The sequence below is a fragment of the Myxine glutinosa genome, chromosome 14 (assembly GCF_964187855.1).
Source record: "Myxine glutinosa chromosome 14, kmMyxGlut1.1, whole genome shotgun sequence".
Lineage (NCBI taxonomy): Eukaryota > Metazoa > Chordata > Myxini > Myxiniformes > Myxinidae > Myxine > Myxine glutinosa.
The window spans coordinates 11,702,700-11,719,304 of NC_136274.1; the positions used below are offsets into that span (position 1 = coordinate 11,702,700).

General features: G+C 49.9%; 1 protein-coding gene across 1 annotated transcript in view; it reads right to left on the minus strand.

Annotated features, from left to right (window-relative positions):
* Nucleotides 1–12,845: 12,845 nt before the first annotated feature.
* Nucleotides 12,846–16,605, minus strand: part of FANCB (FA complementation group B) — a 100,484-nt gene continuing 96,724 nt past the window's right edge. Inside the window, exon 11 of the mRNA XM_078768568.1 lies at nucleotides 12,846–12,996. Within this exon, the coding sequence (XP_078624694.1) occupies nucleotides 12,975–12,996 (22 nt within the window). The 3' untranslated portion in view covers nucleotides 12,846–12,974. The remainder of the gene's footprint in view (nucleotides 12,997–16,605) is intronic.

Consider the following 16,605-nt stretch of genomic DNA (forward strand, 5'->3'; position numbering starts at 1 on the left):
GGCAAGGGTCATGCTGGGTGCTTTGGCATCCCTCTCCCAGCAGTAGTCAAAGCAGGAATATATCTCTAGGCCCTCCTGCCAGCTCCATACAGGTGCTGATAACCCCAAGCCTTGAGTACAACTACAGCCATATTCCACTCGTTGAAAACATAAATACCCTGGGATCTTTCATGTCCAACTCACCTACATACGACCGATATCCCTTCAAAGGATGTTGTGTTACAAGGTACAGCATTCATCTGATCCTATTGAGGATCAAACCCAAACATGCAGCTCGTTGCTGCGCACGTGACCAACTGAGCCGTCCTGCTGTCACCACTCGTTTTATCCCGGAAAAAAAGAGCTGACACTATGTAAAGTCAATTTCCGCAGTGCCAGGCGGAGATCTACCTTGTACACATGTAAAACTTATTAGAGACAACATGGCTCTGAATGTCTCCTTTTTATATGTTCTGCTCTCAATGCCCTTCCTTTAGCTCCACCCTTTTAATGGAGCTCGCAATCTATATTTCCGCCTAATCGAGGGAAAGATGTTATATGTATGTATCAACTACTCCTCCAAGAGGATTGGACCTTGGAAGGTAAAACTTTCAGGGATTAATGAAGACACCCTGAAGTTGTGCATACGCAAGTTTCATTTGATTCCATGAAGTTTTCAAGAAAAAAAGAATTCACTAATTTTGGCATTTCCTGCCCTTGGGATTGGGGGGGGGGGGGGGGCAAGCAATTGGAATTGTTCGAGCGATATAACCATGGTGTGTTTTATTTTTATTTTTTGTATACTACATCGAGGCTCGTGTAAGAGCTAACATTAATGACAAAAAAAACCCGGACACATAAGACAAAATAAAGGGAGTGGGAGACAAGATGGGGAGAGAGGAGGAAGCACACAAGTACAACATTTGAGAGCAAGGACATCGGGAGATCTGTGGGAGGGCTTGAGGGGGAGAGGCGTGGGAGAAGGGAGAGGTAAAAAAAAAAATACATGGACACTGCAAGGACCTCCAGGAAAGAAGTCGGAATTTCAGAAAAGTGGATCTGGGGTGAATTAACGGGGGTAGAATAGATCAGGGTTTTGGATGGGGGACGATAAGAGATGGTGGTGAACAGCTGTTTTAAGGACCTGGAGGGAGGAGTGGGATTGAAAAGAGTGAGGGAGTTTGTTCCAGAGGCGGGAGAAAAGAGGAATGAAAGAGTGAAGGTGAGCAGAGAGTCTTGGTTTTGGCAGTTTCACCAGAAGAGGGTTGCTGGCAGATATTGTGCGACCTGTAGGAATATTTGGGGGACAGAGCCCAGAGAGAGCTGGGGGAGCAAGGCCGGAGAGGAGTCGGTAGAAGACAGAAAGACCACCAACCTGCCTGCGGTGAGTAAGTGAAAGGCCCTCAGAGTCAGCTTCATCGCGGGAGATTCCAATGATTCTGAAAATTTATATATGCACATACACATATAATATATGCACATAAGCAGTACTCATGTTTTTGCTTCATGTACTAACCGGGTTATTTGTATTTTCGGGAGCGACTGAGGCAGCGGTCTGTTACCTATACACCGCCCAAGTATAGGGGCGTGTCAGAAGAACGTGTTGCACGTTTGGAACAAGATCGCCTGTTGGGCACGTGGTACTCTGCTATGGTATTAATAATCATAATGATAATAACATGGCACCCCTTTGCCATTCCCATATGCAGCGGATGCTCTGGCGGATATTCATTTATAGTATCACCAAAAACTACTAAAAACAAAAGATCATGACGGGTGGGCAACAATCGAAAGCTTGCGATCCTATAAAACCCGCACAGCTCACACTTATGAATCATTACATGAGAAATGCACAAATGACATCAGATTTCAAAATTCCTTCTCAAAACAAATTGTGCTTCGATCTGCATATCGTTTGCGTTCAGCGAGGCAGAAAAAGCACAGCTACACGTAAGCAAATGTACGCTGTGGAGCGCAGATGCTTCATTACGTTTGGCCGAAACTTTGTCGGGGTTCTTGGGTGGCATTTTCGCGCTTAATGTGACAGTTATCATGGGAAATGAAATAAACCTCGTGGACAATGCAACCACTTTTGCCCTGGAAAGTATCATTTGAAAAGAGCCAGTTGGCAATATTGCAAGCAAGCCGTCGATATTAAAAAAAAGATGGCTACACAAGCCCCCAAGTCCCCTGACCTATGGTTTTCTTGCAATGCGATACGGTGTCCGTAAAAGCTTTCTGAGATTGCCATCGGAAGCCTGGCCGTGGAATCCCACAGGGGACCGATCTGTCCTCTGGCAATCTATCGCAAAATGGAGTCGACGAGGAAGCGTGCGCTCCCAGGCACGCCGCGGACGACTCTCCGTAGGTCCTCGGCCATCTGCCGTTCTTGGGGACCACGGTGGGCCACCCCCGGAGCCCACGTACGATCACGGCACCTCGAGAACGTGTCCTCCGATCCAAGGTCGGCTCAAGGTCTCCGCTGTGGCGTGATGAAGTCACAAATCACCGGGCTCAGATTGCTCAAGCATCGGCGAATCTAAGCGCTGGAGATTTACGAACGGCACATGGAAGCACGACGGACTGCATATGAAGTAGCGAGCCTCGAATTGTGGGAGTAGCGACGACAACACGTTCGATTGAGCAGACATGGCGGAACAGTCGATGCCATCGGTGTTGCTCACAGTTCATCGCATCTCCAAAGTCTCCCATCAATCTTTCAGCAGGGGATTACATTTGATACCTGCACGAGTCATCCTGCTTTCTGCTTTCATCAAGTTGGAATCCACAATGGTCGTCTTCTAAAACTCACTCCGAATAAAGCATTGCTTTGGAGTGGAAGAAGGATGAAATACTTCGTGTGTATCCCAGACTCAAGTACAAGTATTATATCAGAGGAATGGTTCGCAGAGCAAGTGCTGCAGGTGTGGGAGAAGGAAATGCATGAGATGCTGAAATTCAAAAAGTCTGAGCTGGGGGCAATGGAGAAAGGATATTGAAGAAAGTATAACATGCAGCAGGTTCATGGAGGGTGCAAAATGAAAGAAGTGAGAAGGGATGCTGCGAGTAATACAGATAAGGCATGCGGAGGAGGCAGCAGGGAGGGCTTCGTGAAAATGGGGCAATAAATCGAATAAGAGGGAAGAGGGAGTTGCAGAGCCAATAAAGGTGACTCCATGAGTTGGCAATTCAAGTTGGTCGGTGCCAAACAGACGTAAATGAGCTTGAGCTCCATCTCCAAAAATATATTTGTCTACGTGTGTAATATATTGATGATCTGCATATTTGCCATTTTCATAAATATATTCTACATATTTGTCTTCCCTGCCCCTTCTTCCTTTCCTTCCATGAATTCGATGAAATTAAGCAAGAGCCTCAAAGCAGTTACAGACCAGAAATGTTGTGTCATTGATCAGAGTCATAACCTAAATGTGAAAAAAACTTCCAGGAAATTGGAATTTTTCCAACGAATCCTACTATTCTTCAATGTCCAAATAATTTCAGCATCCCCACTAAATAATCGGATTTCTGAGCAAATCAAATGCAAACATTGGGGAGAATAGGGTGGAATAGCTCATTAGGAATAGGGAAATAGGGAATATGGCTGCAAGAAAAAAAATGAAAAACTTTAGAGTAAATGTTTTGGAGCTTTCAAGATATTTTGGGTCTCATGAATTGTGGGTCTACCAATGTGGATTGATCATGGCAGACAAAGGTCATCCAACTGAAGTTAGTTAGCCAGCCTCCCTGGGCAATCGCCCGCGACGTACCCTCGGCCCGCAATCCAATGATGGCGTATTTTTTTGGGACCGCCATATAACTTTAACCTTCAACATTTAGGGATAGACGGTAAATCAAGGAAATGTGTCCCGATCTACAATCTATCCAAAATGCTCCACGACGAGAAAATTTGAGGAAAATTATTTAAGTTATGATCGAAAAGGTGTTTTCAGTTAATTAGGTCACAACCCGAAAAAGGTAGGTCAAGGACACGAAACAAATAGCAGGTGCACAACTTCAGTGCAGGTACACTATTATGATGCAAGAACATCTGGGAAGGCCAAGCAGTCTTTGACATTCCGCATTGGCAAAATTGAGCGATGACAAAAAAATGCATTTTTTTTTCAAACCGCCATTGCACTTTGACCTTTAACCCAGAGGGGTAACATAAATTAAGCATAAATGCTACTTACTCGAGTCTATCTAGGGAGGGCAGTTTCGTTCTGATCGGAAAACCTTCATCAAATTATAGGGAAAATGTTAGAATGTCTATAATTGGGTTAGCGATAACTTGTGACTTAAAAACAAATTAGGTCAGGGTCAAAAATATGTTAACCTCGCGTACTTTGTATTCCCGTCATTGATGCCAAATTTTATTCCGAAAGTCCCAGCCGGCTCCGAGATACAGCTGGGAAATTGAGAGTTGGGTCATGACCTAAAAAGTTAGGTCAAGGTGAACTAGAACGACACACTTCGATGTCACGACGTCGAGCGATATGCCCCCGCCCACATTATTACATCAATATACATACTTGCACAAAGTTTGCTTTAAATCCATTCAGCTCTTCTCAAGTTTTCACATTTTTACCTGACATGACCTCTGACCCCAACATTTAATCAGTTCATATGTACATTAATATACCTATCTGTACCAGGGTTTGAATTAGATCCCTTTAGCCGTTCTCAAGTTATAGAGCTATAACAGACTTTGACCTTTGACCCCAAAATCGAAACACTTAATCTTTACAATATTATATATACCTGTACCAAGTTTGAATTAGATTACTTCAGCCGTTCTCAAGTTATAGACATATTACAGACTTTGACCTTTGACTCCAAATTCTAATCAGTTAACCTTTGCAATATTATACACACCTTTACCAAGTTTGAATTAGATCACTTCAGCCGTTCTCAAGTTATAGACCTATTACAGACTTTGACCTTTGACTCCAAATTCTAATCAGTTAACCTTAACATCATTATACTGTTACGTGCTCCTCCCAAACCCCGGTCACGGTGTACCTCTGAGCCTCGAGAGGAGTCACGGCAGAAAGATGTGTTATTCTGTATGTCAAAGATCAATGGTGAAACCACACCAATTGTTACCAACAAACAAGTATTGTATTAAGATCACACAATAATAACAGTACAACAACAATAGTAATCACTTGTACAACCAATATATATTTCTATAATGGTACCATCCGGTTCGTACAATATGACCTCTGACAATATGACCTCACTGTGCTACAAGTGAGCGAAAAGAAGAACATTCCCAATGTCTCTATTCCGGCATCAAGCCAAAGTCGATCCGCTCCAGTGATCGTTAGAACGATGTCTAATTGAGACCAGAATCCCGTTCGGATGACAGTCACAGTCAGGCTGCCAAAGCTGCGCAAAGGTGCCCTCAAGGCGACTGCGAAATCACACCCTCGGGTGTGGATGTTCCACGGCTCCCACTTGGTGAACCGCAGATTTCCCACTCAAAAGCCATGTTGCACACACACACCAGATTAACGTCTGAATGCGGTGAAAATGGTTGAAGCGAGGCGACGAACCTTGAGCGAAGCGCAAATCCTGCGCGAGGTAAAAATGGCCGACGGCCTGTTCTCGTGGCGTAACGGCACTCTGATGATTCTCTCCGGAATCAACCGCAAAACCTGTCACGCAGGTTTATCTGTCACAGCGATGACAACTCTGTCGCAGGAATCCCTTTCCCGGGAAACCCAAAGTTCACTCGTGACCCTCGTTCGCCAATCGTTCGCTCCAGACCTCGAAGCAGCTCGGCTTCTTGTCCGACTCACTCGCTTCGCCTTCTCTTCCTCCTCTTCCTCTTCGTCCGGTTCCGGTTTCATTTAAAACATTAACTTTTTTTACCTTTTGAAAATAGTAATCTCTATGTCCCTTAAACGACAACAATAATAGTACATGGAATCAAAAATGTTTACAGTGGATGAAAACCACAACAACGGAAGTGACGAATCCCTTAACAATACATACCTTTACCAAGTTTGAATTAGATCACTTCAGCCGTTCTCAAGTTATAGACCTATTACTGACTTTGACCTTTGACTCCAAATTCTAATCAATTAACCTTTACATCATTATACTGTTACGTGCTCCTCCCCAAACCCCGGTCACGGTGTACCTCCGAGCCCCGAGAGGAGTCACGGCAGAAAGATGTGTTATTCTGTATGTCAAAGATCAATGGTGAAACCACACCAATTGTTGCCAACAAACAAGTATTGTATTAAGATCACACAAGAAAAACAGTACAACAACAATAGTAATCACTTGTACAACCAATATATATTTCTATAATGGTACCATCAGGTTCGTACAATATAACTCACTGTGCTCCAAGTGAGCGAAAAGAAGAACATTCCCAATGTCTCTATTCCGGCATCAAGCCAAAGTCGATCCGCTCCAGTAATCGTCAGAACGATGTCTAATTGAGATCAGAATCCCGTTCGGATGACAGTCACAGTCACGCTGCCAAAGCTGCGCAAAGTTGCCCTCAAGGCGACTGGGAAATCACACCCTCGGGTGTGGATGTTCCACGGCTCCAACTCGGCGAACCGCAGATTTCCCACTCAAAAGCCATGTTGCACACACACACCAGATTAACGTCTGAATGCGGTGAAAATGGTTGAAGCGAGATGAAAAACCTTGAGTGAAGCGCAAATCCTGCGCGAGGTAAAAATGGCCGACGGCCCGTTCTCGTGGCGTAACGGCACTCTGATGATTCTCTCCGGAATCAACCGCAAAACCTGTCACGCAGGTTTATCTGTCACAGCAATGACAACTCTGTCGCAGGAATCCCTTTCCCGGGAAACCCAAAGTTCACTCGTGACCCTCTTTCGCCAATCGTTCGCTCCAGACCTCAAAGCAGCTCGGCTTCTTGTCCGACTCACTCGCTCTGCCTTCTCTTCCTCCTCTTCCTCTTCGTCCTGTTTCATTTAAAACATTAACTTTTTTACCTTTTGAAAATAGTAATCTCTATGTCCCTTAAACGACAACAATAATAGTACATGGAATCAAAAATGTTTACAGTGGATGAAAACCACAACAACGGAAGTGACGAATCCCTTAACAATACATACCTTTACCAAGTTTGAATTAGATCACTTCAGTCGTTCTCAAGCTATAAACATATTACATACTTTGACTTTTGACTCCAAATTCTAATCAGTTAATCTTTACATCATCATACACACCTGTACGAAGTTTGAATTAGATCACTTCAGCCGTTCTTAAGCTATAAACACATTACATACTTTGACCTTTGACCCCCAAATCCAATCAGTTCATCTTTACAACATTATACATAATTGTACCAAATTTGGTCAGAATCCCATCACTGGTTCACAAGTTATTCTGGCAACAGGATTTTTACCCAACATGACCTCTGACCTTTGCTAACTTCCCCTCACCGTTCTCTCCCTTTTTGTGTTCCTCCTCTTCCTCTCTCTCCCCTCCTCCCCCTCTTCCACCCCTTCTGCCTCCCCCTCTCTCTATAATATTCCCAGTCGTCAGCGAAGTGATCCTGCACTGTAACGCCAGGTACCACTGCTCGTTTATTACAAAGTGAGAATATTCATATATCAACAAAACAGTCGTTTCAGGAGAATCCTTCAGCTTATTATTATAATAAAACCGAGATCTTGAAAACAACAACTTGTAAGTGACCACCATTTTCATGTATGCACTGACGCACATGAACAACTATGTTTTGCATCACTTTTCCTAAGGTTTCAAGTGGAATACGGAGCTATTCCTGTTCAATTTCCTTACGTAACGTAAGTCTTGAACAGTCCCTGGTCTTGTCTGGTAGACCGTCGAATTAAGGTAACCAACCACAATAATAAAGCGATTCTGTCCGGCCATGGAAGGTCTCAAAATGGTGAAATGAGATGATCTGGGAAAATGTCCTTCAGGAATGACATTGATGCACGAGCAGTGTGGGAAGTTGTCCCATCTTATGGAACCGGGTTTGACCGTCAAATCCCATGTTCCTTGGTTTTTGGAGCAAGAATATCACTCGACATCTCTTGATAAAGCTCAGATGTCACTGGAACACTTGTTCCATTGGCAGCAGAAAAAAAGAAACAAGGCCCAATAACTCCAACACAAGAAATGCCGCACCGCCCCGTGACGCGTCCCGGATCGTTGGTGGAACTGCTCGGGATTTTCCTTCCGCCCCAAATCAGGTGTTGTGCTTGTCGACGTAACCTGAAAGCTCGAAATGAGCTTCATCTGACATGATTAGTCTTTCAATAAACCTGGGCCAACGTCCTCGAACATCCGAAGAAATGTGTTACAAGATTCCATCCTTCTTTGTTTGTCATCTTCGCCAAGTTATTGAAGCATTTTATTTTGTAGGGAAACATCCACTCCACCATCTTAGTAAATCTTGCGAGTGAAGGAGCTGGGGCTCCCACGTCGATCGGAAGAATGGACGCGACAAAAAGCTGGAATTCATCCGAGTTGCTTTAATCAAACCAAACACTCAGGCACTCTGAAAAGCCCGTTTATCGGGCAGCAATATATATACATATTATCCCGGAGCGTTTGCCCAGGAAAGGCGAGAGGGGGCGTGGCCCAGCGTCCTGGCTGCGGCCTGGCAAGTTGAGGGCGAGCCTGCCGGGCATGCCCGGGCATGCCTGGGCATCCCGACCAAGGCCTGGCAAGTTGAGCGCGGGCCTGCCCGGGCGTCCTGGACGAGCCCGGCATGGTGATCGCTCTGCGTCCTTGATAGGTGCAAGGCGATTGTGAAAACCCAGCGGTAGCCGCTACACACGTCCCCCCAGAATCGACTTGCACCGGCAGGGTCAATTTGAGGGGGGTCCTGATGACCCGGCCGAAGCGACCCCTGGCGGGTCGTGGGAGGGGGTCCGGTGTGGTGGTGGGCAGTCGAGTGGGGGGCACCGTGGACGGGGGGCGGCCTCGCCGCGGCGGAAGGGCCACCCGTGGTGGGTGGTCGACGTCCACGTGCGCCGGCTTGAGGCGGTCCACCGCAATCCGGTCCGACCTGCCGCCGATGTCGATGACGAACGACTTGTCGTCCCGTCGCAGCACCCGGAAGGGCCCGTCGTACGGCGGCCGGAGTGGCCGCCGATGTGCGTCGTGACGCACAAAAACATACTCCGCTGTGCGAAGTGCTGGGGGGACGTAGGACTGGGGGTCACCGTGGTGGGATGTTGGCACGGGGGCAAACCGTCGGGCGGCCTCCTGGAGGTCCGAGCACTGGTGAGCTGCAGACCAGGGACTGGTAGCGTCGGGCACGAATTCGCCCGGGACGCGTAGCGCCTGGCCATAGACAAGCTCGGCGGTGGATGCCTGGAGGTCCTCCTTGGGGGCCGTGCGGAGGCCCAAAAGGACCCACGGCAGCCGGTCGGCCCAACCGCCGTCTTGAAGGCCGGCCATGAGCGCGGCCTTCATGGAGCGGTGGAATCGCTCGCACAACCCGTTTGCTTGGGGGTGGTAGGCCGTAGTACGGTGGAGCTTGACCCCCAGGTTGCGGGCGACCGCGCCCCACAGCTCGGAGGTGAACTGTGGTCCGCGGTCTGACGAGATGTCCACCGGTGCGCCGAAGCGGGCGACCCAGGTGGCGATGAAAGCCTGCGCCACGTCGGCGGTGGTGGTGGAGACGAGGGGAACGGCCTCCGGCCACCTGGTGGTCCTGTCCACCATGGTGAGCAGGTGTGTGAACCCCCGTGACGGGGGGAGGGGGCCCACCAGATCCACGTTGACGTGGTCGAAACGTCGTTCGGGCACGGTGAAAGGTGCCAGCGGGGCCTGGGTGTGTCGGTGGACCTTGGCCCGTTGGCAGGCCGTGCAGGTGCTGGTCCAATCGCGGACGTCCCGACGAAGGCCGTGCCAGACGAATCGCGCTGACACCAGCTTCTGGGAAGCTTTCCGGCCCGGGTGGGAAAGGCCGTGGAGGGAGGCGAAGATGCGGCGTTGCCAGGTGACGGGCACGATGGGGCGAGGCTGGCCTTGGGAGACGTCGCAGAGCAGGACAGTGTCCGCGAAGGGGATGTCGGCCAGGCGGAGTCCCGTGTCCGCCGCCCGGAGGGCTTGCACCGTGGTGTCGGTGGTTTGGTCCGCTGCCATAAGCGCAAAGTCCACGCCCAGGTGGACCGCATTCGCGCTGGCCCGGGAAAGACAGTCGGCCACGGCGTTGTTTTTGCCGGCGACGTGCCGGATGTCCGTGGTAAACTCCGACACGGCGGAGAGGTGGCGCTGTTGGCGGGCCGACCACGGCTCTGTGACCTTGGCCATGGCGTAAACCAACGGCTTGTGGTTGACGAACGCCGTGAAAGGTCGGCCCTCCAGGAGGTGGCGGAAATGGCGGACGGCCAGGTGTAGACCGAGGAGCTCCCGGTCAAACGTGCTGTATTTGAGCTCGTTCGGCCGGAGCTGCCGGCTGAAAAAAGTGAGTGGCTGCCAAACCCCGTTCACCCATTGCTCATGTACGGCGCCCACCGCGTAGTCGGAGGCATCCGTGGTGAGGGCGATGGGAGCGTTGAGCACCGGGTGAGCGAGCAGTGTTGCGTCGGCGAGGGCCCGCTTTGAGCTTTGGAAGGCCGCATCCATTGCTGCGGACCAGGCGATGTCGTGCTTGGCCGGCTTGCCCCGGAGGGCTTCGTAGAGGGGCCGCATGAGTTGAGCAGCGCGGGGCACGAAGCGGTGATAAAAATTCACCATTCCCAGGAATTCCTGCAGGGCCTTTATGGTGCGGGGACGCGGGAACGTGGTGATGGCCTCGACCTTGGTTGGCAGCGGCACGGCCCCGTTCTTGGTGATGTGATGGCCCAAAAAATCAACGGCCGTCGTGCCGAAGTGGCATTTGGCCGGGTTGACGATGAGGCCGTGCTCGCTGAGGCGCCCGAACAGTGTTCGGAGGTGGAGGAGGTGCTCGGCCCGGGACGTGCTGGCGACGAGGATGTCGTCCAGGTAAACGAAAAGGAACGGCAGGTCACGCAGCACGCCGTCCATCAAGCGCTGGAACGCCCGAGCCGCGATCTTGAGACCAAACGGCATCCGCAAGAATTCGAATAAGCCGAACGGCGTGATGACTGCCGTTTTAGGGACGTCGGCCGCCCTGACAGGTACCTGGTGATATCCCCGTATGAGATCAATTTTCGAAAAAATGACCCGTCCCGCCAGACGGGCGGAGAAGTCTTGGATATGCGCGATCGGGTACCTGTCGGGGGTGTGGTAGCGTCATTGAGACGGCGGTAGTCGCCACACGGGCGCCATCCACCCCCCGGCTTTGGCACGATGTGCAGTGGCGAGGCCCACGCGCTATCGGAGCGCCGCACGATGCCGAGGTGCTCCAACGCGTCGAATTCGGCCTTCGCCACGGCGAGCTTGGCTGGGTCGAGGCGGCGGGCCCTGGCGTAGACCGGCGGGCCCGTGGTTGGTATTTGGTGCTCGATCCCATGCCGTACTGCGACGGCCGAAAACGTCGGCCGCGTGAGGGCCGGGAACTCCGTGAGCAGGCGAGCAAACTCGTTCGCCGCCGGGACGGCGCATGCCAGCTCGGTCGGCGCGGAGCTGCTCAATGTGCATACCAGGGAGCTGAAGGCTTCGGCGTTGATTAAACGACGCCGTTGGACGTCCACCAGCAGTCCGTGTGCGCAGAGGAAGTCGGCGCCTCGCAGAGCCATGGGCACGTTTGCGGTTACAAATGTCCAAGCAAAGCGTTGGCCGCCGAAGCAGAGGGTGAAGTTGCGCGGGCCGAAGGTGCGGATGGTCGATCCGTTGGCCGCAACCAAGGAGGGGCCGCAAACCGCGGATTGCCTGTCCTGGTCAGAGGCGGGTATGACGCTCAGTTGGGCGCCGGTGTCGCACAGGAAGCGCCGTCCGGACGCTTTATCCGTGATGAACAGTAAGTTGCCCGTGTGGCCGGCGCTCATGGCTGGTAATGAACGCCGGCCCGGCCGTTTCCCGGCCTGCCGAAGGTGCACGGGGGTCGGCATGTCCGGGCCTTCTGTCCGAACCTGGCATGATAGTAACACCACGCTTGGTCAGGTGGAGGCCCCGGTCGTCGTGCTGGAGGTGGTCGGCTCGGTGTAGCGGCCGCCAATTGCGTCGGCAGTTCGGTCGTCGACCGTGCCGGGTGCTCGGGCACCATGGGTGTTGCGTCGGACGGCGGTGGGTCCCATGTCGCCGCTGCGATGCGCTGTCCTGCGGCGGAGATCTTGTCGGCTTCTCTGGCAAGGGCCCGGGGATCTGTGATCGTCGTGCTTGCCAGGGCGAGGCGTACCGGGTTAGGCAGCTGACGGAGGAACAGCTCCCGGAACAGGAATGCCGGAGAGTGCTCGCCGAGCAGTGAAAGCATGTAGTCCATTCGCTCGGAAGGGCGCGTGTCGCCGAGCTCGGGCAGGTCGAGCAGGCGCCGTGCGCGTTCCGCCGATGGGAGGGCGAAAGCGTCGAGGAGAAGCTTCTTAATCGCGCCGTATTTGTCAGCGGCTGGCGGGCTCTCGAGGAGGCTCGGGGCGCGGGCCGCGGTGGCCGAACCGAGCGCTGTTACCACATGGTGGAAGCGGGTGTCGTCGGCCGTGATGCCTCGCAGGGCGAACAGGGAATCCGCCTGTGCGAACCAAACCGCCGCGTGAGCCTCCCAGAAGGTAGGCAGTTTAAGGGCGACTGCCGTGTCCATGTCGGTAGGTCACCAATGAAGGAGCTGGGGCTCCCACCTCGATCGGAAGAATGGACGCGACAAAAAGCTGGAATTCATCCGAGTTGCTTTAATCAAACCAAACACTCAGGCACTCTGAAAAGCCCGTTTATCGGGCAGCAATATATATACATATTATCCCGGAGCGTTTGCCCAGGAAAGGCGAGAGGGGGCGTGGCCCAGCGTCCCGACCGAGGCCTGGCAAGTTGAGCGTGGGCCTGCCCGGGCGTCCTGGACGAGCCCGGCATGGTGATCGCTCCGCGTCCTTGATAGGTGCAAGGCGATTGTGAGAACCCAGCGGTAGCCGCTACACGAGGGTCCTTTCTAATCTGCAAAGAAAAGAATATAAACATTTTTAGAATTTTGCACAAGTTTAAATTGTGTCAGATATTTCTACCCCACCCTGGAAATCAACTATACGGGCCCACTATTCTACTATAAATGGATGAGTTGTGTGTGTGTGTGTGTGAGGCATATTTTTTGTGTCTATTAATTACATATGTCTCTTAATTAATTACATACTATTGAAATGTATCTTTTAACTTTTTAGACTGCTGAGACCTCTTCAACCTTTGAAAACCCCAAAGACCCTAACGACCCAGAGGACCAAAAAGTCCCCGAGGATCCAAAAGACCCCGATCACCCAAACGACCCAGCAGAATCCGAGGACCCAAAATACCCAGATGACCCAAAAGTCCCCCGGGTCCGGCAGGCAGGGCAGGCATGATACAAGGTGGTGAAGACCAATGAAAATTTGGAACAACGGACCATCTTGTATACATAAAAGAGTGAGCTGTCTCTGCGTGAATCCTTTTGTTTGATTTTTTTATATATATACAACAAGAATATAAGACCCGTCGCTTCGCTGACGGAAATACCAGTCTTTGCTGCGATGGCTAATCTATGGGGGAAGAAAAGAAAAAGGATTCCTGGGAGATCCTGCTCCGTGCAGGGATAAGCAACATCACGTGTTGGCATTTGTAGTTTTGACACACGTGTCCCATGTACCCATAAAAAAGAAAGAATAATTTTTTGGGGGGTTTGGGGATCACAAACATTCCCTGGAGTTACCTGAATCCACCGTAGATGGATTTATTGAAATCCGTTAATCTGTTCTCAAGTTATAACATGACAAACAGACAGACAGACAGACAGATGCAGCTCCTTTTATAATATAGATTCCATACCCCTGGGTCAGTTGCCCCGAAATTTGCTCTACAACTCTATTGTAACGCGCTAGGTCAACATCACAAAAAAAAAAATTACAATTCTCAATCAAATCGGTGTTGAATATCGCTGCTCTGGCCGAGCAAGCCTCCCCTCGGCAGGGAGAGAGGTGGAGCTTGGCAGGGAGAGGGGTGGAGCTTGGCAGGGAGAGGGGTGGAGCTTGGCAGGGAGAGGGGTGGAGCTTGGCTGGAAGAGGGGCTGAGCTTGGCTGGAAGAGGGGCGGAGCTTGGCTGGAAGAGGGGTGGAGCTTGGCTGGAAGAGGGGCGGAGCTTGGCCAGAAGAGGGGCGGAGCTGGGTTGGAAGAGGGGCGGAGCTTGGCTGGAAGAGGGGTGGAGCTTGGCTTCAACCTCTGCCCTTCCATGTGTCTCCTTTGACCAATTGCATTTTAGTATTTATATTCCATATGCAAATTAGAAAATTAATATGCAAAAAGTCCACAGTCGCCATGGGACTTACATTGAGTGCAAGTAGTCGTGGAGATCCTGCATGACCTCAAACAAGGAAATGAGGCCATTTGGACCGACATTGCAGTGTTGCACTCCCGGCTTAATTTTTGCTCCAGCTTTAAACATCAATCTTCTGGATGGTTATCTCACCTGGAACGAAGTTCAGAGGAGCTTATTCAATGGCGCGTTGTCTGTCAGTCAGTCCGTAAACACATGAAACTTCTTCTCTGAAACCGCTGAAGGGATTGCGACCAAATTTGGCACAAATGATATTTGTTGTGTTGTGACTAGAGTTTGTTCACTGCATTAAAAGAATCGGAGTCTAAGCGGGTTTAGCGGGGTCAAAGTGGATCCAGGTTTGACCCCAAAATAGGTATTTGCTTTCTTCTCAGAGACTACACACACTATTTTGATGAAACTTGACCACAAACCTTCACCACCCGTGATGCACCAAAGTTTGTTCACGGCATTAAATTTTTTTTACCCTTTTGGGGAACTACGGAGGGGGTTGCCCCCCAAATAGGTATTTGCTTTCTTCCCTGAAACTACACACTATTTTGATGAAACTTCACCACAACCTTCACCACCCGTGATGTACCAAAATTTGTTCACGGCATTAAAAAAAAAATTGCCCCTTTGGGGGGATACAGGGGAGTTGCCCCCCAAAATAGGTATTTATTTTCTTCTCAGAAACTACAAAGGCAATTTTGATGAAACTTCACCACGACCTTTATCACCCATGACGTACCAATGTTTGTTCAAGACATTAGAAAAATTAGGGTCTTAGGAGGTATATGGGGTTGAGGGAGGGGGATTTGCCCCTTAAAATAGGTATTTTTTTCTTTCTTTGATTAAAGTCTTATGATTATGTGAGTATGATTCTACGTGCTGCCCTGTCTTCCAGCAACCATTGAAATTGGTTTAAAATACCCTTAGTCGGTGCAGTATACTGTTTATCCTACCAGGTGAGCACCAGGGGTATTGCTCCTATGTTTTTTAGTCAAGTCTAAGTAACCCGATCTTGATCGGGTGACCCAACATTGAGCTGCCACAAATGTATTATAAAGTGGAAAACACTGCACTGGGGAAACGAGCAATTGGACATTAAAACAACACAGAGAACGGATATTTTACACGGTAACCGAGCAAGACTCACCGCACAGCGCATATAGTGGTGTAATGACGAAAAAATATTTAAACATTCTCTCGGCAACAGGAACAAATTGTACACACCGTTGTTTATGGTGCCGAATACGGCCTCGGGGAACCAAATGCGTAATCTCGGGGGAATAATTCTTTCACCGCCTCGCACTGATTTACCGTTTCATTTGACGGCAGCAAGAAAATGGATACAACCGTGGGAATTTAATGGTGCAGTTGTAAAATAAAAATATAAATAAAAACAATCTTCGCTGTGGAAGCTGCAGCCGAAAGTGATGAGTGTTGCGAGTAACAAAGGTATCAAATCACTGCTCTTCAGCCGCTCAGGTATGAACGGTGTGCACTGGGGAGGGAAGGCCAAAGGACTCGGGCGACGTGGCTGCACGGAGGTGCTGTTCGCGAAAAAAGAAAAGGCGGAAAAAGGAAAACATTTTTTTTCCCCATTCGAGCAAAGCCATCCGTCGCCTTAACCTGGTCGTTCCCTATCTGCAAATTTCATCACTGAGGGCATTCGTTTGATTGTGTGAGTGGCGGTACCTGGAGATCTGCAACCGGCAAGATAGCCCGGAGGTATTATATCCACCTGGAACTTGCCGATCCTGGCTTTGGATATGGGGTGTTGTTCCATAAAATGTACCACCTGACAAAGGAAGCACCAAAGACTGCCTTGTGTGCTCGCACCTGTTCCTGGAGGTAAAAACTTCCTGGGCACTGCGTTCTCTCAGAACATGAGGATACTCTCATGACGTGGGATACATACCTGAGCGCAATTATTAATTTATCAATAAACAATGCGCAAAAAAAATAAAGTCTCACTTGCGAAATAGAGGCAAAGATTGCCAGCAGAAGGAGGCCAGGGTATGAATGATGAAGGGAGAATGAATGTGAAGGGAGAATGAATGATGGCGAATGTTGAATCTGTATTTAAAAATGGCGGAAAATTGGGCGTATCAAACCGAGGGGCAAAGACTGCGACGCTGCATTAGATGGTGTCTGCTTTGACAGACATCATTACAAATCTCAAACCTAAAGCTCATTGGAGGATGTCGAAGGATATTCATTTATTCGTTAAAAAACAACAACAACATTTGAGTCGTCATCTCT